The sequence below is a fragment of the Lolium perenne genome, chromosome 3 (assembly GCF_019359855.2).
Source record: "Lolium perenne isolate Kyuss_39 chromosome 3, Kyuss_2.0, whole genome shotgun sequence".
NCBI lineage: Eukaryota > Viridiplantae > Streptophyta > Magnoliopsida > Poales > Poaceae > Lolium > Lolium perenne.
In genome coordinates, this window is record NC_067246.2 from 59,498,394 (window position 1) to 59,520,843 (window position 22,450).

Genomic DNA, 22,450 nt, shown 5'->3' on the forward strand with positions numbered 1-22,450 from the left:
CTCTTGCCGATATTTATTGACTATTTTAACGATTGTGTGCATGCATGTAGCATTGGAATTGCGACTCAAATTAAAATTATGGACGAATCTTCTTTGACATTTAAAGGTCTATTTGATATCTATCGTTGGCTGCCTTAAAGAAAGTAGTTGGCTACCTTCAAGCAAGTAGAAAATTGTGCATGAAAGAGTTTGTAAACCCCGAAGATTTGCTACCATCTTTTGAACTTTATTTTATAATATTGAAGATAACTCATGTATCTCTATCATGTATTATTATTACAATAAATATATGTGGTATTGATTGTAGAAAACAGGAGAAAAAAAATTTAATCACTGACAGATGCACAGTCCACTTACGGCATCGCACGTTCACCAGACTTCAAGGATGTCGTATAGTGAGCTAAATTTCAAATACTCATATTTACAATTCAAGCGCGGCTGCCTTCATGGCACCCTGTCGTGTACAAGGAAACTGAAATATTTAGAATTGCAAACATACTCATCCAAAAGAGGACTGCATACGGGCCAGATAACAAAATCTCATACAAAGTCGTTTCAACAGTCTGCAGACGCAAGGTTCGCATCAAATTTCAGAGTTTTTGGTTCCTAACAAAAAAAAACATAGGGACTATGAGTTCCTGCTAGCTCTACTTTAGTGAAAGCTGGCACATGGCGTAGGGCCACGCACCTCACTGCTCACGATCGCCAGAAGGATTCTTCATGAGTTCCCTTGCCTTCCTGCAAGAATTCAACCGGTGAAATGGAAATGTCAGCTCTAACGAAAATTCTTAGATTTGCAACTCAGTATCTACATGTTTCCTCTCTACCGAGTCTGAATAGTAAGAAACTGAAGTTCTTAAGATGTGTGGAATGAAATGCTACTGGCACATAAACAATTGCTTCTATGGTCAACCTAAATCATACTACTAGCATTTGGAAGAAACACAAAAGATATAAGCAGTAGACAGTAGGTTACCGTAGTTCATTCTCAATCTCGACATTCCCAGGATCCAATTTTTGCGCATCCAAGAGAGCATCACAGGCTTGTTTATACTCCTGGGTGCAGAGCAAATCAAGGAACGTAACCAGACCGCGAGATTCAATATGAAGCAAACTGGCAAGCTAGACACATACCTTAAGTAGCACGTGAGCTGCAGCTTGACGGTAGCAAGCTTTTCCCCAGTTAGGTCGCAGCATTCTGCACCTGAGAGCATCTGACAAAGCACCTTCACCATTGCCCATGAGCAGCTTACAGAGACTCCTATTTAAATACAGTGTTGCACTCTCTCCATGGGCTATTGCCTATTGTCAAACATGAGAGGTCATGCAAATATTACTGTTTGTCTAAAAAACGCAAATATTACTGTATACTTAATGTTGTGACATTAAAAAAAAGCTATACTACAACACTATTCGTGAGCTATCAGGTAGAAAGATGTCTAAAACTGCAGAATGGAGTTGCAGAACACATTGTCGAATTAGACTGCTTTTTTTTTTTTTTTTTTTTTTTGAACACGGAGCGCCCCGAAGGGCGAAGAAGCTTCATTAAAACAACCGGTGGGTGTACAACATATTACAAAGGACCCCATGAAATAGAAAAATTACACATAGGTCCCTGGCATTTGCAGAAAGGGCCTCACTAAGAGAAAGAAAAATGCAATCAAGCCCTTCTCTTTCCCCACCGACGAGCAGGAGATCAGCCATGTCGCCGTCGAGCTCCGAAGCGGGGACAAAACCACTTGCTTCCAAGTCGGCGTGGGATGCGACCGCCAACCTCCGAAAGGGCCTCCGGAGGAGGTTGAAGATCTGCCAGGCTTCACTGGCATAGATAACGGACGGCATATTTACCGCCGATGTGGTGCTCGAACAAGGTGCTTCTATAGGACTCCGGCGCCACCTCCTCAGCACCGCCACTCTGCAGCCTCCCTTGCCCATCGCCACCATGACGCCTGGAGATCGGGAGAGAAGAAGAGGAGCCAACGTTGAAGAAGCAGCAAGGCCATACCGAAGCCACAACAGAGAAACCGGCTCGCCATCAATCCCGAAGGGCCTGCCACGGACTCAGGGAGGCGCGCGTTGAAGATGGCGAAGAGGAGCTTATTGGGGAAGCCATCCTCAGATCCTCCCCAATCTTTGTCCATCCACCATGGATGAAGTTGGAGAAGCGGAAGATCTGGACTTCGGCTGCTGCTCCAGCACAGCCAAAGCAGATGACGAGGAGGGAAGGGAGTGGCCTTATTGCTGGAGATGCCACGCCTCCCCTTCGCCGCCTGCCGCCGCTCCTGCCACCAGAGAGAAGCAGCGACGAAGAAGAAGACCTGAGCGGGCCGGATCTGGCCCAAGAAGATCCCGCCACCTACTCCAATACTCCACAAGGGTAGCCGACAGAAGAAGAAATCCTAGACTACTATATACATCAGGCCAGGCGCCTCTCCTTCCTCCGCTCCGCGCGGCATCGCCGGCGAAGAAGATTCGGGATCGGGCCGGCAAAGGAAAAGAGGGCCGGTGGACTCTCAACGGGTTAGGCGGAGAGAGCGAGGAAGGGGGGGCAACGTGTTGTTCATGGACCCGAATTAGACTGCTTAGCTTGTTCCATTTACATGTACAGTCAATTTGGCTACACTTACACCATTTGGTGCATATTCATCAGCTATAATGTCGAACACATTGGCAGAAACAGTAGACAACCATGTCAAAGATTCACATATCCGATGATATTATCTCTTTTAAAACATGTGCAGATTCTGTCAAATAAGTTTCGTAAGTGAAGTCAAAGTTGTGCATATTAATCTCCATCAGTTGAGATCAGTCCCAATCACTGACAAATCAAGCAAAATCATGTTAAGTATTTACAGGGAAAATTACCTAGCATCTACATGTCACCCATTTGTTGTTTCATATCATTCATATGGATCAAGGACCAGACAATCTTTGTTTTAATTTGTCACCCTAAATGGGCTCCATGATGGGATGTTCCATTCTACCCAAATGGTAAGATCATGAATTTTAGGACATTGTTATTTTTGGGGGGCTTCAGATTATATCCATTTTAGATGGCCCTTGGTCCGTGACAAGGTATTAACTTGTCAATGCCTACGGGTTGTAGACTAGGATTTAGTTGGAAGTAGAGGGCAAGTAGATCTCGAAGGTTTCAGCCGAAAAGTACTCGACGATTATGAAAACTAGGGTTTGAGAAACAATGATTCGATGCTTTCTTCGTCCCTCGACTCCCCCTTATATAGGAGGCGGAGCCGAGGGATTCGTGTTGTACAAGTTACAGAGTCCGGGAAGGTCTCTAACTCATCCCGCAAGATTACAAATAATGCTTCCTATTACAACTCTAGCTTTCCTTAATAATATCTTGGGCTTCCGAATCTTCTTATTCTTCGGGTAGTGGGCCTTCAATAAACCCCGGGTACCATCTTCGGCAGGCCCATTTGGGATGCCTATGTCAGTAGCCCCCGAGATTTTGCTTGAATCGTAGAGTCAGGGAAAATCTCCACTGTTTATTTTTATTCGACAACTTTAACCTTTCTATATTTATTCACATAAATTTCTATATTGTACAGGGATAATGGTAGTTGGGGCTAGTTCATCTGACGGATCAGGTACTAGTTAACTGCTCTAGTGGCAATCCGCAAAAACCTACTTCAAGATCACGTCCCTGGACATGATCTCGGGATACTGGTGTAAACTTCGACAGGTGCCGCTTAAGGTCTTACCATTCTGTCGAGTCCCAGTAAAATTTATCGGGTACCTAACGCGTCCGTTAGGATTTTTCTTCGTATCTGTTGATACGGATAAAAGTAGCAAACCGACGTCAGAGACGGCGCCACGCCACACAGAACGGATCTGGGGTCTTACCTTCGCAAATTTGCGGCATTCAGAAATTGATCGCAACTTTGGCGTTCTGAGAATATATTGTCGAGTGCTTATTCGGCTGTTGGAATGGCACATTTTACTGAGTCAAAGATGACTTATATTGTTCTCCCGATGGGAGTATATGCAGAGTTATTTATAACTCGAAATATACTCTTTTGCTCTTCTATCTTTTTTCTTTTCATTCATTCTTTCTTTCTTTTTATAATTTCATCGGGCACGCGAACAGCGTTCCCGATGGGAGTAGCCCCCGAGGCTACAGCCAAGGACTTGTGCTTGGTTGTAGGCTCCACGCCTTATGCCGCTATATTTTTCTTTTTCCCAAAGTTTTAGAATTTCTCGATTGCGCGAACAACGCTCCCGATGGGAGTAGCCCCCGAGGCTATGAACAAATATTTGTATTTGATCATAGGCTCACGCCATTTCTATTTTGTCTTTCTTGATCTTTTCATTTTTTCAAAGTAGCCCCCGAGCATTCGATCAAAAACTTGTATTTGATCAAAGGCTCACAAATATTTTCCATGTCGCCTTTTATGAAGCTGTTGAGGCGAATTTTTTCTTCCGTCAAGGTGACGCTATTGCTGACGTTAGCCACGACTGCAAATTCGAAAATCACGACAAGTCTTCTCCCGCTGCCTTGCGGGCCCAATTTATCCACTATCTTAACACGTCGTGCAAGTGGGGGACACACGTCCTCCGCTTTTCCTGGCGCACGAACCATAACTTCCCAATGTTAAAATACTTTTTTACCCCTGTCTCCACGTGGTTATCATCTGCCGCACACTTTTTCCATCCAACGGTCCACCGCTTCGCCGCACCTCTATATAAGATCTCCTTCTTCCTCCTCGAGCACTTCCGCTCGCGCCGTTCTCCTGCTCTCCTCTGCAAAACCTCCTCCTGCGCTCCACAATTCCCTAAGCTCATCTTCTCCAAGCTGCATTCCTACGCCATTGTTGATGCCACCGCGTCGGTTGATCAAGCACAGCACGCCGGAATCATCAATGGCTGCCGTGGATCTGGGAACCGCGGAGTGGGAAAGGTCCAAGATTTCCACCCAGGACATCAATCTCTTGAAGAAGCTAGGGATCAGCAAGAAGCCCAAAGCACTGTCCTTCCCTAGTGAAGAAAGCTACCCAACCCCTCCAATGGGGTATCGGGTAAGTTTTGTCGACCACCTCATCCGCGGTCTTTCCGCCCCCATTCATCCTTTTCTCCGCGGATTTCTCTTTATTTACGGTCTGCAACTTCACCACCTTACACCCAATTCCATCCTCCATATTTCTATTTTCATCACCCTCTGCGAAGCCTTCCTTGGCGTCTAGCCTAACTGGGCGCTATGGAAGCGCATTTTCTTTTGTCGCCGCAATGGCTCTCCAAATGTCGCCTATAATATAGGCAGTGTTGTAATTTCCGTTCGCCCCACCGTCGATTACTTCGACGTCAAACTCCCTGACTCAGTTCAAGGGTGGCGCAAGAAGTGGTTGTACATTCAAGAGGAGAACCATGGATGTGCTGAAGACAACATCCCTCCTTTCGATGGTGCCGAGAAAATCCTTCGCCGCCGCTCCTGGGACGCAGAGGCCACCGAAGAAGAAAAAATATCGACAGAGGCCCTGATGACTCGCATCCATGAGTTGCAAAATACTCGCGGCAAAGAATTGTCGGGTATCCAAATCACTGCGTATTTCCTTAGGACCAGAGTGCAACCTCTTCAGGCTCGCAAATACCCTCTCTGGAAGTATGCTGGCGACAAGGATGCAGATCGGTTGTCAGCGGATTTAGAGGTTAAGGACTTAGAGAAGTTTGTCCGAAAAATCTCGTCTCTCAGCAAAAAAGATCCTGTCCCGTCTTCTTGTCGTGTAAAACCATTCAGCGCCACCAATCCACTTCCCAAGGTAAACTTTGTCGCTTGATTTGTTATTGCTTTGCTATCTCCTTGTTTTGTGTAATTCCTTTATTGACACCTTCCCCTGTTTTTTTTTTACAGAACCACCCAAATCTTATCTCGCTTCCTCCCCTTCCTGAAGGTGGAGAAGTCGAGGAAAGGGCTGTTGTCACCGACGACAACCAAGATGCTCCCTCTTTTTTTAATGAACCCGTGGATTCTCTAAAATCTGCGGGATCTTCTGAAAAGGAGGCTGCCTCTGAAGGCACTGTATCGGCACAATCTCCTCCTCCTGCTGTTTCTCCAAGGAACAAGAGGAAGAGGAATGATGCCGAAGATTCCGGCACCTCCAAAGCCGAAGAAGTTGGTCCTTCACGTCAGAAGGCAACTTATGATCCATATCTTGAATCCCTCATCAGCTCGTAAGTCACCTTTATTTCCCCTTATTTTTGTACTCGAAGATTTTTATCTATCTTGCTTTTTATGCTGTCGACTTTTAATCGCAGTGATGATGAGGAAGAAGTACCAACTCTTGATGTGGCTGCTCGAACGAGTACGTCACATACTTTAATTGTTTCGGAAACGCCAGTTGAAGGAGAGGAATCCTCGCCTCCTCAACAAAACGTTGGCGCTCCTACTCCTCCTTCAAGCCCTCTTGTCCCTTCACCAAAAAGGACAAGGGTGGAAACGATCGTGGAGCCTACCCTCCAATTGGGTAGCTCCTCCAATCCTCTCTTGGATGATGTAAGTTCTTAATTTGCTTGTCACTATCTATATTTTCTCTGTTTGCTTCTTTATGCCTTCATATTTTTTCCATACCGACGTTTTCTTTCTTTGTCCTTCTTTGACAGCCTATGATCAAAGAGCTTGTTCGTATCGGTGCCCAATTCATTGGGTACCATGAATATGCCAGCAAGACTGAAGGTAATAACTTTTTGATGACCCTAGTTTATAACTTTTTGCTCCTGTTTTGCCGCAATTTTGACGATTATTTACTATTTTGGCAGAGAAACTTGCAGAAGCCAACAAGCTTGTCGACACTCTTGCTCAGAATCTGGAGCAAAGTGAAACGGCTCGCAAGAAAGCTGAACTTGACGCTAGCCAAGCTAAAGCAGAGGCTGATAAGGCCAAGGTAAAAGCTGCTGGTGTCGAAGATCTGCAAAAAAGACTTGATGATGCCGAAACTGCTTTGAACGAGCACAAGGCCGCCCAGGCTACTCGTGAAAATGCGATCATCAAGCGCTTGAACACGCAGAATCGGCGCTTCCTCGGTAATTTTGTCGATCCCTTCTATCTGTCTTAAACTTGCTTTTCCTTGCTTGCTGTCGACCAACATATATTTTCTGCGGCAGGTAAAACAAACCAAGAATTTGAGCTTGAAGATCCCGACAATGATCCTCTCCTTGACGCACTCTCTTTCCTGGAGTTTCATGGAACCGAAGTTCGTGAAGGCATGGAGCATGCTGACGCAGGATTATCAAGGCTGTTCCCCTACTTCTTCCCGAAGAAAGAGGAGCCCAAGACTTTCCTTGCTCTTGCCAAGGACTTCAATCCACCAGAAGATCTTGGACTGAAGATGCGCCAGGAAAACATGAAGATTGCTGTCGAAAGTACTGTTGCCTTGGTCACTGACAGCCAACAAACTGTTGACTGGATGAAAGTTGGCGACACCGAACAGATAGAGCAAACAAAATGGCGATCTTTGATCAAGGCAGCCAAGCCCAACTGGAAGAAAATCCTGGCCTATCTCGGGATCAAGCCATCTTCAACTCCTAGCTCATCAAGGCCGGAGGTCTAGTTGAATGCCTCTTCTTTCTTTTTCTTTATTTTTTCTTTTTCTTTTGCTATTGTCGCCATACTAGCTTTGGCGACAATTACCTTAGTAGTCCTTTTGGAGAACTCCTTCTGTAATATCCATGTAAATTTCCTGGAAATCAATGAAATTCTTCCTTGCACTATCATTGATCCTGAGACTTTCTTTTCCAGTTAATATTTGATAACTACTCGACCAATCCTTGCTCTGCCGATACTTCGCCTGCTTCTTCGTTCTCGAAGAAAACCCTTATCGGAGATTTTTCAAGTGAACATTTGTCGCAAGATTTGCAAGAACTTCGCCAACAACTCCAATCCATGAAGAAACAAACTCTTGCGATGATGGAACAATATCGACAAGCATCCGAAAGAGAGAAAATTGCTCTTCAACAGGTGAGAGAAGCCATTGCTGCAAAGGATGCTGCTGTTGTCGAGGCTACCGAAGCTTCTTCTCGCGAGGATTATATGCTTCAGCTAATGACTGACGCCAGCCTGGACATGACAGGTATGTTACCTGTTCATAACCATGTTGGATGTTGTTCTTGCTATTTTTTCCTTCCTTGACAATTTATTTGCTGTACCAGGCTCATTTTTGGATACTGCTGCCGAAGATCAACGTGTTGAAGCTCGAGCCAATGTTTTGCTTAGATTGGCTGCACAACATGGGTCTAATTTTTGGGTTACTCCTGAGCGCACCCGTCAAATTATCAGATTCCAGGATCGCGCGGCTCAGGTCCGTGACTTCCTTGACTTCTGTACGAAGACTTTATTTTTAGTTTATGTAACCATGTTCCCTCGGAATAAGATGCCAGAAACCCTTCCTGCTTTAATGGAAAAATTTCGAGATGCTCCTCGAATCCATGGCTTTGTGCGGGCTCAACTCTCTGCTGGCGCAAGATTTTCCATGACGATGATAAAAATTTGCTATCCAAAATTGCCCATGGATCAAATTGTTCCCACGTGTCTGGCTAAAATGTCGAAGAAGAAGATAAATATGGGTAAGATTGATGATCTGGTGACTCCTGTCGCCGAAGATATGATGGATGAACTTCTTCGGATGGATGCTGAGTTCTTCGTGAAGGGAAGCTATGCCGAGCATAGTACTCGTCCTTCCAATGAGCGAATAACCATAGACCATGTGCTAGGTATCCATTGTGGGTTTTTTCCTTTTCCTTGCTGTAGTTCCACCATTGATACGTCTTTGTGTATTTGTAAACATGATCTATATTGTAAAGCTGTCAACTCTGTAAATATGTATTGTTTCTTTTTTTGATCGCCGAGCCCCCGAGCCTTTGGCTGGAGTTTATACTGTTTTGCTATCTCAAAGATTTTTTCCTCTTGTCGTAAGAAGATATATTTATTTTTCCATCGATGGGTTACAAGCCCCCAAGTGTCTTGATGGCGAAGTTCTATATTTTTGTTGCAAGGTTTTCAGACCAAAGCAATAAGATTTTGACGAGTATACTGTATTTAAAGTTGTTAGCTTCCGATGTTCTATTTGGCGAGGTATTATTGTACCAAGGCGAAATATTTTGGTAAGTCTAATTTATCTATATTGTATATATTTTGTAACTTGAAGGCGTTGAGCCCCCGAGCATGTCGAAGAATAAGAAGTATAACTCCACTATCTTTATTATATTGCAGCACCGCGAGCCCGCCTCATTAAAAACCTTTCCGGTCCCACTCGGTGCCCCGAAAAGGAAAAGAGTGCGTCTGAAAACTCGCGGGCGTTTCAGTACATTGTATTTTTCAGAGAAGGACTATATTTCGACTCTAGGCGTAGAACCGCCTGAGCTGCGCCACGTTCCAGGGGTTTTTCTCGGGAACCCCTGTCTTCTTGTCCTTGATCCTGTATGCACCTCCTTCGATTACTTCTGTGACGATGTAAGGACCTAGCCATGGCGACTCGAGCTTTTCAGTACTTTTTTGATTTAACCGTAAGACCAAATCTCCGACCTGGAAAGATCTTGGTCTTAATCATCGACTGTGGTAGTTTTTGAGGTCCTGCTGGTATTTGGTGACTCGTGAAAGTACTTCATCGCGAGCTTCATCGAGTGCGTCCATATCATCCTCCAAAGCTTTTCTTGAAGTTTCCTCGTCATATTCTGTCACTCTTGGAGAATCATGCTCTATCTCAATTGGCAGTACTGCCTTAGCTCCGTGGACGAGGAAGAACGGAGTTTCTTGTGTCGCCGTATTTGGTGTTGTTCGGATACTCCATAAAACACTTGGCAATTCTTCTGGCCAGGTATGTCGAGCTTTTTCAAGCGGTCCTAGCAAGCGCTTTTTGATACCGTTGCAGTTGACGCCATTGGCTTTCTCGACTTGGCCATTGGTTTGCGGGTGCCCAACTGACGCAAAGTGCAATTTAATGCCTACTTCTGCGCAGTACTCCTTGAATTCCTTGGACGTAAAGTTAGTACCGTTTTCTGTGACGATGCTATGAGGCACTCCGAACCGAAAAACGAGGCCCTTCACAAACTTTATTGTCGACGCTGCGTCTGGCAAATTTATTGGCTTCGCTTCTACCCACTTGGTGAATTTGTCGATAGCAACCAACAAGTACTCATAACCTCCTGGCGAGGCTTTGTGTAATTTGCCCACCATATCGAGTCCCCATTGGGCAAAGGGCCATGACAATGGTATTGGCATCAGTTCTGCCGCCGGAGAGTGAGGTTTTGCGGCAAATCTCTGGCACGCGTCGCAGGTTCTTACTATCTCTTTCGCATCCTCGATTGCTGTCAACCAGTAAAATCCTGCCCGAAAAACCTTGGCTGCAATAGCTCGACTACTCGCATGGTGACCACATATTCCTTCATGCACATCCTTTAGGATTATCCTTCCTTCTTCGGGTGTGACACACCTTTGCAGGACGCCTGAAATACTTCGCTTGTATAACTCCCCTTTGACCACTGTGAAAGCTTTGGACCGTCTTATAATTCGCCTTGCCTCAACTGGATCGTCGGGTATTTCTTTCCGAAGGATATACGATATGTACGCTTGCATCCAAGGAACTTCTACCATCATCACAAGCTCTTGGTCCTCTTCGTCCTCCGCGGCTTCTTTAAGGGGCGCCGAAGTTTTTCCTTCCTTTGCTTTTTTCTGCGCCTTCCTCAGCTTTGTGGATCTCTCTGCTATCTCTTCCCAAAATACACCTGGCGGGATTGGAAGGCACTGCGACCCGATGTTTGCGAGAACGTCGGCTTCATCATTGCTCAACCTACTGATGTGATTTACCTCGCACCCATCGAACAGCTTCTCAAGCTCATTGTACACCTCTTTATATGCTATCATGCTATCATTGACTGCATCACATTGGTTCATAACTTGCTGAGCCACCAATTGTGAGTCGCCAAATATTTTTAGTCGAGTTGCACCGCAAGCTTTCGCCATCTTCATCCCATGTATGAGGGCTTCGTATTCTGCTTCATTGTTGGATGCGTTTGGGAAAGTCATCCGTAGGACATACTTTAACTTGTCGCCTTCCGGTGATATAAGTATCACTCCTGCGCCAGCTCCTTCTACTCTCTTGGATCCATCAAAGTTCATGGTCCAAGTTCTCGACAAATCTGGGGGTCCTGTGTTTTGCAGCTCCATCCACTCTGCAATGAAATCTGGCAAAACTTGCGACTTGATCGCCTTTCTTTTTTCATACGTGATGTCCCGAGGGGAAAGTTCTATTCCCCAAAGGGAGACACGCCCTGTAGCTTCTGGATTGTTTAGTATATTTGAGAGAGGTGCTTCATTGACTACTATTATCGGGTGTGCCGAAAAATAGTGGCGCAACTTTCTTGCCGTTGTAATTACTCCATATGCTAGCTTCTGGTACTGCGGGTACCGCTGTTTAGAAGGCGATAAAACTTCACTGATGAAATATACCGGCCTTTGCACTCCATGGAGTTTTCCTTCCTCTTCTCTTTCAACGACTAATACTGTGCTAACCACCTGGGGTGTGGCTGCAATGTACAACAGGAGAGGTTCCTTTTCCTTCGGCGCCACCAAGATTGGTGGTGTCGAGATTGTACGTTTCAAATCCTCGAAAGCTCTGTCGGCTTCTTCATTCCACTGGAATTTCTCTCCTTGCTTTATTAAGGCGTAGAACGGTAATGCTTTTTCTCCTAGCCTGGCGACGAATCTGCTTAAAGCTGCGACTCGCCCAGTTAATTGTTGTATTTCTTTCAACTTTGTTGGCTTCCTCATTGTTACGATAGCTTGTATTTTGTTGGGATTTGCTTCAATCCCTCTTGCTGAAATTAGGAACCCAAGAAGTTCTCCTGCTGGGACGTCGAAGGAGCACTTTGTCAGGTTCAGCTTGAGGCAGAATTTGTCGAGGTTGTCAAAGGTTTCCTTGAGATCCTCGATCAGCGTCGCCCCCTTTTTTGACGTTATGACAACATCGTCGATGTATACTTGCACATTTTTCCCAATCTGTGTCGCCAAACACTTCTGCATCATCCTCTGATATGTTGCTCCCGCGTTTTTCAGACCAAAGGGCATTGTTCTGTAGCAAAACACACCGTAAGGTGTGATGAACGCTGTTTTTACTTCATCTTCTTCTTTTAACCTGATCTGGTTATAACCAGAATATGCGTCCAAAAAGGAAAGACGTTCACACCCTGCCGTGGAGTCGATAATTTGGTCGATCCTCGGGAGGGTAAAGTGATCCTTTGGACAATGTTTATTGAGACACGTAAAGTCGACGCACATGCGAAGGACCTTAGTGTTTTTCTTCGGCACCAACACTGGATTAGCTACCCATGTGGCCTCTGTATGCAGCTCCTTGATAAAACCAGCTTCTCTTAGTCGATCAATTTCTGACAGCATAGCCTTGCGGTTTGGTTCCGAAAAACGTCGCAAGGGTTGTTTGATTGGTCTCGCTAGCGGATCCAAGTTTAGGTGGTGCTCGGCAAGTTCCCTGGGTACTCCTGGCATGTCAGCTGGACACCATGCGAAGATTTTCCAGTTCTCACGGAGGAACTCGATGAGCGCGCTTTCCTATGCGAGGTCCATGTCGTTTGCGATGGATGTCGTCTTTTTCGGGTCTGTCGGGTGAATCTGTACCTCCTTAGAATTTTTCTCAGTATTGAAAGTTGATTCTTTATTTGGCCTTCCAACGTCTGGCAGCACGTCGTAGTCAGTCATGAGCCTTGACGCCAAATACTCAGCTTGCATCCCGAAAGTTTCTGATATTCGATGAAAATTCTTATCACATTTATCGCCTAGGACGAAGCTTCCTTTGACTGTGATTGGTCCCTTAGGTCCAGGCATCCTCCATAACAGGTACGTGTAATGTGGCACCGCCATAAATCTAGCATATGCTGGTCGACCCAACAGAGCGTGGTACTGTGACGGAAAATCTACGACTTCGAACTCCAGCTTCTCGATTCTGTAATTTTCTCGGGTCCCAAATTGGACGTCGAGATTAATCTTCCCCAGCGGATAACTTGGCTTCTCTGGCGTGATACCGTGGAATCTCGTGTCTGTTGGCTTCAGGTTTGCTAAGGATATGTTCATCTTCCTTAATGTATCTGCGTACATAAGGTTTAAACTGCTACCACCATCTATAAACACGCGAGATACGTCAAATCCTGCGATAACCGCTGGTAATATGAGTGCTGACTGCCCTGGTCGAGGAACTTGCTGTGGATGGTCTGCTATAGTGAAGCCAATGTCTTGCCCGGACCAGTTAAGGTACTCGACTGTTGGTGGAGGCATTTTTTCTGCCATAAACACCTGTCGCGAGATTACTTTCTGAGTTCTATTGGATGGCCTTCCCTTCTGAATCATCGAGACCGCTCCGTTAGAGTTAGGATCCACGTAAGGCGGTGGTGGAGGCGCTGCCGCTATTCTGAGCTGATGTCGATTGTCGTCCGTAATCGCGGGAGGAGGTGGCAAGTGAATCTCACTCCTGGGTTCTCGAGGATTTCTCTGTGCTGCCTGAGCATTAGCATGCCCTGCCCACCTTAACATTGCCTGGAAATTGCGACAATCTTTCTGCAGATGTCCTGACTGTCTTTTCCCGTTGCTGTCGAGGAAAAAATGCATCTGACACGGCCCGTTCATCATCTCTTCGGGAGACACGAAAGGCCTCTGGAACCTTGGCCCACTATTTTGCCTATTGTTTCGAGAGTCATCTCTATTGTCGCCTCGTTGCTCATTGCTTCTCTGATAATCATCTCTGTTATTTCCTCCGGTGTTTGCTCGGAAGCCTGCCGAAATTAGACCTGGAGCGTCATAGCTCGGGTACTGCCGAGGAAATCGTCGCCTTGGTTGATAGTTTCGACCGCGGTCTTCCTCTGGCGACCTATGCCGTTTGTTGTGAATAGCATCTTCTCCATCTGCCCATCTGTTTGCTATTTCCATTAAAGCAAATACTGTCTTTGGATTGGTCCTCCCCAAATCCTCAACAAAATCTCCACGCCTGATTCCTGCGACAAACGCATCTATCGCTCTCTCGTCAGATATACTTTCTGCCGAGTTTTTGATGATGTTCCACCTTTGGATATATTTTCTCATTGGCTCGTCTGGCTTTTGTCGGCACGCTCGCAACTCCTCTAATGACGCAGGTTTCTTGCACGTGGACCGGAAGTTCTTGACGAACACGTCCTCGAAGCTTTCCCAGCTGTCGATAGATCCTGGAGGAAGTTTCTTTATCCACGATCGTGCGGCTCCACTCAAATGTACCTGGATGCTTTGCATAGCTGTTGCTCTGGTTCCTCCTGTGAGCTTCACTGTCTCGAGATAATCCACCAGCCAATCCTCTGGATCTTGAAGGCCGTCGAATTTCTTGAAGTTATCAGGTAATTTGAATCCTGAAGGGACTCGAGTTTTTCGAACTCTCCTCGTGAAGCACGGCAAGCCACACATATCCTCGTCATTTAACTCTGGGGACTGCCGATGTTCCCTTCTGCTTTGTCGCACTCTGTCGACCCTTGCTTGTGCTGCCGTGTCCCTTGCTCCACTTGGTCCTTCGGGAGCTGCTGCTGTTGCTGCCGCAGGTCGTGGACTATTTTGCCTTGCTATTCCTTCGGGAGGTGTTGACACAAACGCCGTCCCCATGGCTCCAACTCCTGCCATCGCCATGTTGTACAGTGCTTCCCTTGGATCTCCTGGGGGTGGCCTGGATGCAAGAATGAAAGCTTGTGTCGCCATATACCCAGCTTCTGGTGTCTTGGGGATGATATTCCCTCTCGTGTCTATCGACATAAAAGACATGTCGAGGTTTTGAACCAAGTGCTCTCTTTCTCCTTCAGGTATGTGTTGTAACCTTGATCTTGCTCTGTTTCGAGCCTCCCGGTGGCTATCACCCGAAGTTCTAGATTGTCGACTCAGTTCTGCCCTTCGCCTACTTGATGCAGAGGCTGCCTCCTTTCTTCTGTTTAACTCAGCTGTCTGTTTTTTCAATTCCCTTGCAGCTCGTGCGAGCCTATATTGATATGCTTGTAATTCTTCAGGCGCGGCTATGGTGGCCATTGGTTCTGAGCCATCCATAGCTCTTGCGGCTCTATCTCATGCTACTTGCGGGAGTCGGACTCTGTCTCGCGGCTGTGGCCCGATATATTTATTGCCTAGGCCTCGTCGCAAATCAGAGGGATCGACGTATGGATTTCCCAAATCATCGAAAGCCTCAGATGTTTCTTCCTGATCATGACTTGGCTCTCCGATGACATAAATCTGATGATACTTTGTATTCAGATCTATGTTGGGTTTGGTGACACCATCATGAAGATTGGCGAAGACCTTGCCCACTGTAGTAGATTTGTCGATGAAGTCGTAGCTGTCGACACTGCTTGAGTCATCGCTTATATAGGAATTCGCAGATGACTCAAACGACATGTCGCTGAAGATCTTGGCAAGTTTTTCTCTTGCCCTGGTGCTGATGAAGCGTGACGACGAAGTTTCTTCCTCTCCTGATTCGGTTGATGATGTATAGCTTGAAAAATCGGAATCGACCGCCGACGATCCCGACAAAATCGGAATTTCGACACGATACGATCCCTCTTTCTCGACGCGAAAGTGAAATCTTCCGAACGTCATCTCCATAGGCTCCTCCAGATACGCATATGCATCCAAACGGGAGGGCGGGTGAGGAACAAAATCGACAATACCAGTTGCGATCTGTTTACCTCGATCCATTGCGTTGCTTGCGGTTGATGAAGTCGACGATCATGAACGTGCCATCGAAATCGTATCCTTGACGCCTCTAGTCCCCACAGACGGCGCCAATTGACAAGGTATTAACTTGTCAATGCCTACGGGTTGTAGACTAGGGTTTAGTTGGAAGTAGAGGGCAAGTAGATCTCGAAGGTTTCAGCCGAAAAATACTCGACGATTATGAAAACTAGGGTTTGAGAAACAATGATTCGATGCTTTCTTCGTCCCTCGACTCCCCCTTATATAGGAGGCGGAGCCGAGGGATTCGTGTTGTACAAGTTACAGAGTCCGGGAAGGTTTCTAACTCATCCCGCAAGATTACAAATAATGCTTCCTATTACAACTCTAGCTTTCCTTAATAATATCTTGGGCTTTCGAATCTTCTTATTCTTTGGGTAGTGGGCCTTCAATAAACCCCGGGTACCATCTTCGGCAGGCCCATTTGGGATGCCTATGTCAGTCCTTCAGTCAGATGTATCGTGGCTCCATACACAATACTTCATTTGACATAGATGGAGTGATGGACCTCATGGAATCATTGTGTCATAGTCCCAGTGCTCATTATAAAATACATTGTTTTTTGGCCAACTGATGTAAATAAAAGTAGATCACATCAAACCAACTTAGCAAACAGCACAAATGCTCTCCTGTAAGTTCACTGGTAAAAGAAAAAACGAACCCTCGAAACTATAGATAACTGCAAGAGGTTTACCAAATCATAAAACCCAGATGCCATCTTATACTCCTTCTGCTTGAATGCTGTATCAGCCTGTGACTTTAAGAAACCTTTCCTTCTTTCACAGTCCCTTTGCTCCTAGACAATAAATAAATGGGACATGAACTGAATGTTGAATTTTGAGAATAATCATCATTTAATATGATAATTTCTACTGGAAATGAAGTGCAGCAACTTTGTATTTGACATTTATAGTGTGGTGTCTCGGTGCCTATCAAGCTGCTTCAAATGGAGTTATCGTGCTCAAAGTCCAGCAACCTGTCAAAATCTAAGCTTCCAAACTGGCGTAAGGGCCGAATGTTTCATTTTTCAGAGACCAGCTGTGCCAATTTTTATTCAGATCAAACCCAAAAGTCAAAGTCTTAAAAGCGACCCATGCGCAACCTTTTTTTTCGAAATGGGGGATCCCCAGCCTCTGCGTCAAGTGATGCATACGGCCACCGTTATAAAAAAATCCAGTTTTACATGCACATAGTATCAGTAGAAAAGTAACAGGTCTGAAAGGGATAGTGCAGATAGATCTCTATGTTAACAGGCTTTCCTAAGTTTTGGATGGGTGTGAACTGTGTACTTTGTTAGTGGTGTATAGTTCCCTATACTGTATATTCCCATAGTGTGAGGGGTTTCCCTACATATTGTACCCTTGTACATGTACTGGCCTTTGGCCCACTGTGAATACTAGTTGCTCATTCACAACATGGTATCAGAGCTCTAGGTCTAGCTCTTTGCACACTGCAACTACGTGCTCGATCCACGCCTCCGCCGCCGATGATCTTTCCGGCCGCCGCTGCTCCACTTTCCTCTTTCTTCCCCTTTTTCGTCGAATTTTGAGCTCAAAATCGAGCCGATTCCGACCATCTCCAGCGCCGTTCCCGGCCGAATCGCGCCGACCCATCCCTGGCCGGCCCTCTCTACCACCGCCGGAGCCGCCCCGTCTTCTGCCGGCGCCGCCCCGCTGCTGGCTGCTCCGGCCATCTCCGGCGCCGCCCCGCTGCTGGCCGCGCCGGCCATCTCTGGCGCCGCATCGGCTGCCTCTGGCTGCCACGGGCAGCCAGCCTGAGATCCCGATCCAGATCGTGATCTGAAAAGAAAAAAAATTGAAGGAAGATGGCGTCGTCTTCGTCTGGATATGTCAGTATTCCCCGGTGCCCTGTGATTTTTGATGGTACCAACTATGGAGAGTTTGCTGCCTTTATGCGCATCCACATGCGCGGCCTTCGGCTGTGGGGTGTTCTTACTGGCGAGGTCTCGTGTCCGCCGCACCCCACTGCTCCTGTGCCTCCTACTCCGCCGTCTGTGCCACAAGCCCTTGCTGAGGATGCTACGCAGGCTGATCGGGATGCGGCCAAGTCTGCCGAGACTGCTGCTGATGAGACATATGAAGAGCAGGTACTTGCCTATTCAGAGGCTCTTGGCTCCTACCGCGATAGTTTGGCTACCTTTACTCAGTGGTGTGATGAGGATGCTAGAGCTGCCGCTGTTCTTTCGCAGAGTGTTGAGCCAGAGTTTGCTTCTGAGTTTATGGGCCTCGCTACTGTCGCTGAGATGTGGTCTCACCTTCGTCAGCGCTATCAGCTTTCTGGGGATTCTCTGTACTTGTCTGTGTTGCGTCAGGAGCATGATCTTCAGCAGGGTGACTCTACTGTTGATGAGTTCTACACCCAGAGTGCGGTGATCTGGCGCCAGCTTGACTCCCTTCATAGTACTGTCTGTGGTACTTGCCAGTGTTGCCGGACAGTACGCTCAGATATGGACTCTCAGAGGATCCATGAGTTCCTGTCTCGACTTCGTCCAGAGTTTGAGCCCCGTCGTGCTCAGTTGTTTGCTCGAGGCCGTGTTCCTATCTCAGAGGTGTTGACTGAGCTTCGTGCTGAGGAGACTCGTCTGCGCGGTGCTGGACTGCTTGGGACACCCTCTGTTCTTGTTGCTCAAGTTCCCACTGCTCCTGCACCGCCACTTCTTCCTACACCAGTGCCTGCTGCTTCTGGAGGAGCCCGCTCTTCTCGCGGTGGGGGTCGCTCTCGCCCTACTCGGTTCTGCACTCACTGTCGGAGGTCTGGTCACCTTGAGTCTGACTGCTACCAGAAGCAGCGGGGTGTGCCTCCTCGTGCTCCACCTTCAGCGCCTGTCACCACCGGCTTCACTGAGCAGGATATAGTGAGACTTCAGCGTCTCCTTGCCTCCTCCGGCTCTGCCTCGACGGGTACTGCTGCCTCCGCGGTTGTTTCCTCTCCACAGTCAGGTACATCTTCGTGGGTTCTGGATTCTGGAGCTTCTTTTCACATGTCTCCTGATTCTTCCTCTCTTTCTTCTCTTCGACCTCTCCCTCTTCCTGTTAGTGTTCTTACTGCCGATGGTACTTCCCTCCCTGTTGCTAGTCATGGCACTCTTTCTACTTCCTCCTTTTCCGTTCCTGATGTTTCTCATGTTCCCCATCTTACCATGAATTTGTTTTCCGCTGCCCAACTCACTGATTCTGGTTGTCGGGTCATTCTTGATGTTGATTCTTGTTCTGTTCAAGACACTCACACTCGGGCTTTGGGAGCTTGACTGGCTTCATGTTCCTTCTTCCACCACTTCATCGACCGCTCCATGTGTGCTTGCTGCTTCCACCACCTCCTCTTTTCAGCAGTGGCACAATCGTCTTGGTCATCTTTGTGGTTCTCGCTTGTCATATTTACTTCGTCGAGGTCTTCTGGGGTCTGTCTTAGGAGATGTCTCGCTTCAGGGTTGTCAGGGTTGTAGGCTTGGTAAACAAAATTAGTTACCTTATCCTACTAGTGCGTCTGTATCTCAGCGTCCGTTTGATTTGGTCCATTCTGATGTATGGGGTCCGACTCCTTTTGCTTCCAAGGGAGGCCACCGCTACTATGTTCTTTTTATCGATGACTTCTCTTGCCACACTTGGATTTATTTCATGACTTCTTGCAGCGAGTTTCTCTCGATATACAAGCGTTTTGCTGCCATGGTCCACACTCAGTTTTCCACGCCCATACGTGTCTTTCAGGCTGATTCTACCGGTGAGTATATCTCCCAGCTGTTTCGTGGTTTTCTTGCTGAGCAGGGCACTCTTGCCCAGTTCTCCTGCCCTGGCGCCCATGCCCAAAATGGCGTGGCTGAGCGCAAGCATCGCCACCTGCTTGAGACGGCTCGTGCGATGATGATCGCTGCCTCTCTTCCTCCTCACTTCTGGGCTGAGGCTGTTTCTATTTCCACCTATCTCATCAACCTTCAGCCCTCCACAGCCTTGCAGGGTAGTATCCCTCTTGAGCGTCTCACTGGTCACACTCCTGATTACTCGACCCTTCGTCTTTTTGGTTGCGTGTGCTATGTTCTTCTTGCTCCACGCGAACGCACCAAGCTGAGTGCTCAATATGTTGAGTGTGTCTTTCTTGGCTACAGCCCTGAGCACAAAGGATATAAGTGTTGGGATCCTATTGGTCGTCGGATGCGCATATCTCGGGATGTCACTTTTGATGAGTCCCGTCCTTTCTACCCGCGTCCCTCCTCCTCTTCCTTCTCGGTGGATGATATCTCTTTTCTCATGTTCCTTGCCTCACCTCCTCCTGTGCCTCCGATACCTACTCCGCCGAGTATCTCACCACCTTCTCCTCCTCCACCCGCCAGACCTCCCTCACCACCGTCCCCACCCTCCACACCTTCCTCTCCCATGTCACCTTCCTCGACTACGGTCATCCATCCCTATCCTTTTCACTACTCCCGCCGTCCCCGTGAGGATGATGCTGCTTCTCCTGACATGCCCTCTACCTCTGATGTGATGCCTTCTCCGTCCGAGCCGACTCATCATCTTCGTGCTCGTCCTCATCCTCCTCCTGATCGCTATTCTCCCACTCACTACGGTCTTTCTGCTGCCCTTGAGCCGACCTCTTATCGGGATGCCCTTGCTCATCCCGAATGGCAGCTAGCGATGGCTCAGGAGATTGCTGCTCTTGAGCGTACTGGCACTTGGGATGTTGTCACTCCTCCTTCCTATGTTCGTCCCATCACCTGCAAGTGGGTCTACAAAATCAAGACTCGCTCCGATGGTTCTCTTGAGCGCTACAAGGCTCGACTTGTCACTCGCGGCTTTCAGCAGGAGCATGGCCGTGACTATGACGAGACCTTTGCTCCAGTGGCTCACATGACCACTGTTCGTACTCTTCTTGCCGTTGCTTCTGTACGTCACTGGTCTGTCAGTCAGCTTGATGTGCAGAATGCTTTTCTTAATGGTGAGTTGACTGAGGAGGTATACAATGCATCCCCCTCCTGGCTACTTTGTTCCCGATGGCATGGTCTGTCGTCTTCGGCGCTCTCTCTATGGCCTTAAGCAAGCCCCTCGCGCCTGGTTTCAGCGTTTTGCCTCTGTGGTCACCGCTGCTGGTTTCTTCCCTAGCGCACATGACCCTGCACTCTTTGTCCACACATCCTCTCGTGGTCGGACTCTGCTTCTTCTTTATGTTGATGACATGATCATCACAGGCGACGACCCTGAGTACATTGCCTTTGTCAAGGCCCGTCTTCGCGATCAGTTTCTCATGACTGATCTTGGTCCTCTACGCTACTTTCTTGGGCTTGAGGTTTCCTCTACCTCCGATGGCTTCTATATCTCCCAGGAGAAGTATATTCAAGACCTTCTCACTCGTGCCGCTCTTGGTGATGAGCGCATTGTCGAGACTCCTATGGAGCTCAATGTCCGCCTCCGTTCTACTGATGGTGATCCTCTTCCGGACCCGACTCGCTATCGTCACTTGGTTGGGAGTCTTGTCTACCTTGTTGTCACACGTCCTGACATCTCCTACCCTGTCCACATTCTGAGTCAGTTCATGGCTGCTCCCACTAGTGTCCACTATAGTCATCTTCTCCGTGTCCTTCGCTATCTCCGTGGCACTATCTCCCGTCGGCTTTTCTTTCCTCGCTCCAACTCCTTACAGCTCCAGACCTGCTCAGATGCTACCTGGGCTAGTGATCCAGAGGATCGCTAGTCTCTTTCTGCCTACTGTGTCTTTCTTGGTGGCTCTCTCCTTGCTTGGAAGACCAAGAAGCAGGTTGCAGTCTCTCGTTCGAGTGTTGAGGCTGAGTTGCGAGCGATGGCTCTCTTGACGGCTGAGGTGACTTGGTTACGCTGGTTACTTGCCGACTTTGGTGTCTCTACTGATGCCCCGACTCCTCTCTTATCGGACAGTACTGGTGCCATCAGCATTGCGCGTGACCCGGTGAAGCACGAGCTCACCAAACACATAGGTGTTGATGCCTTCTACTTGCGTCATGTTGTGCAGGAACAGGTTGTGGCCCCTCATTATGTGCCTTCTGAGCTACAACTTGCTGATTTCTTCACGAAGGCTCAGGCAGTAGCACAACATGGTTTCTTTCTCTCCAAACTCAGCGTTGTTGATCCACCATGAGTTTGGGGGGGGGGGCGTTAGTGGTGTGTATAGTCCCCTATACTGTATATTCCCATAGTGTGAGGGGTTTCCCTGCATATTATACCCTTATACATGTACTAGCCTTTGGCCCACTGTGAATACTAGTTGCTCATTCACAACATACTTAACGTCCGCTGCTGGGAAACCAGTTTGAATTAGGGTCTAAGTTGTGTCTCTTATATATGGCAGGGTCCAAGAAGCATCAACCTGTAAAAAAAACAGGACTCCGAGAGGCAGAAAGCAACCCATGCATTTTAGACGGATATGCATAAGTTGAGAAAATAGAAAGAACATGCATAATACATACAAGTAGCATGTAGATTATACACTTGGTTATCTTTGTAAGATCTATGCAATCCTTTATTGTCTGGTGGTGTTATAGATTATGTTGATGTGGATTGGTCAAATTAGTAAGACATTTTAGCTCTGCTAATATAATATAATTACTTATAAAACAATGTGTACAAGTTTGGATATAACAAGCTCTAACGAGAACGAAGCAACATTTGCTATTTGAACAAGAGGGGAATGAGTGCAAGCACCACGAGGTGGCCTGACGTT

At 47.3% G+C, this 22,450-nt stretch overlaps 1 protein-coding gene across 1 annotated transcript; it reads right to left on the minus strand.

Moving 5' to 3' along the window:
* Positions 1-420: 420 nt before the first annotated feature.
* On the minus strand, positions 421-16,677 carry LOC139837524 (uncharacterized). The gene is made up of 4 exons (XM_071826933.1): positions 16,443-16,677; positions 1,135-1,302; positions 977-1,056; positions 421-738 (listed from the first exon to the last, which is right to left on the minus strand). The coding sequence occupies exons 1-4, from the start codon at positions 16,464-16,466 to the stop codon at positions 690-692; spliced, it is 321 nt and encodes a 106-aa protein (XP_071683034.1). The 5' UTR covers positions 16,467-16,677; the 3' UTR covers positions 421-689.
* Positions 16,678-22,450: the final 5,773 nt, after the last annotated feature.

What these genes read in the sequence shown, in the direction of transcription:
- LOC139837524 (XM_071826933.1), bottom strand. Translation starts at nt 16,466, where the DNA reads ATGGCATCTGGGTTTTATGATTTG. An exon ending in CATCTGGGTTTTATGATTTG is followed by an intron (nt 1,303 to 16,442) that starts GTAAACCTCTTG and finishes GTTTGACAATAG; the next exon opens with GCAATAGCCCATGGAGAGAG. An exon ending in GAGATTGAGAATGAACTACG is followed by an intron (nt 739 to 976) that starts GTAACCTACTGT and finishes GAATTCTTGCAG; the next exon opens with GAAGGCAAGGGAACTCATGA.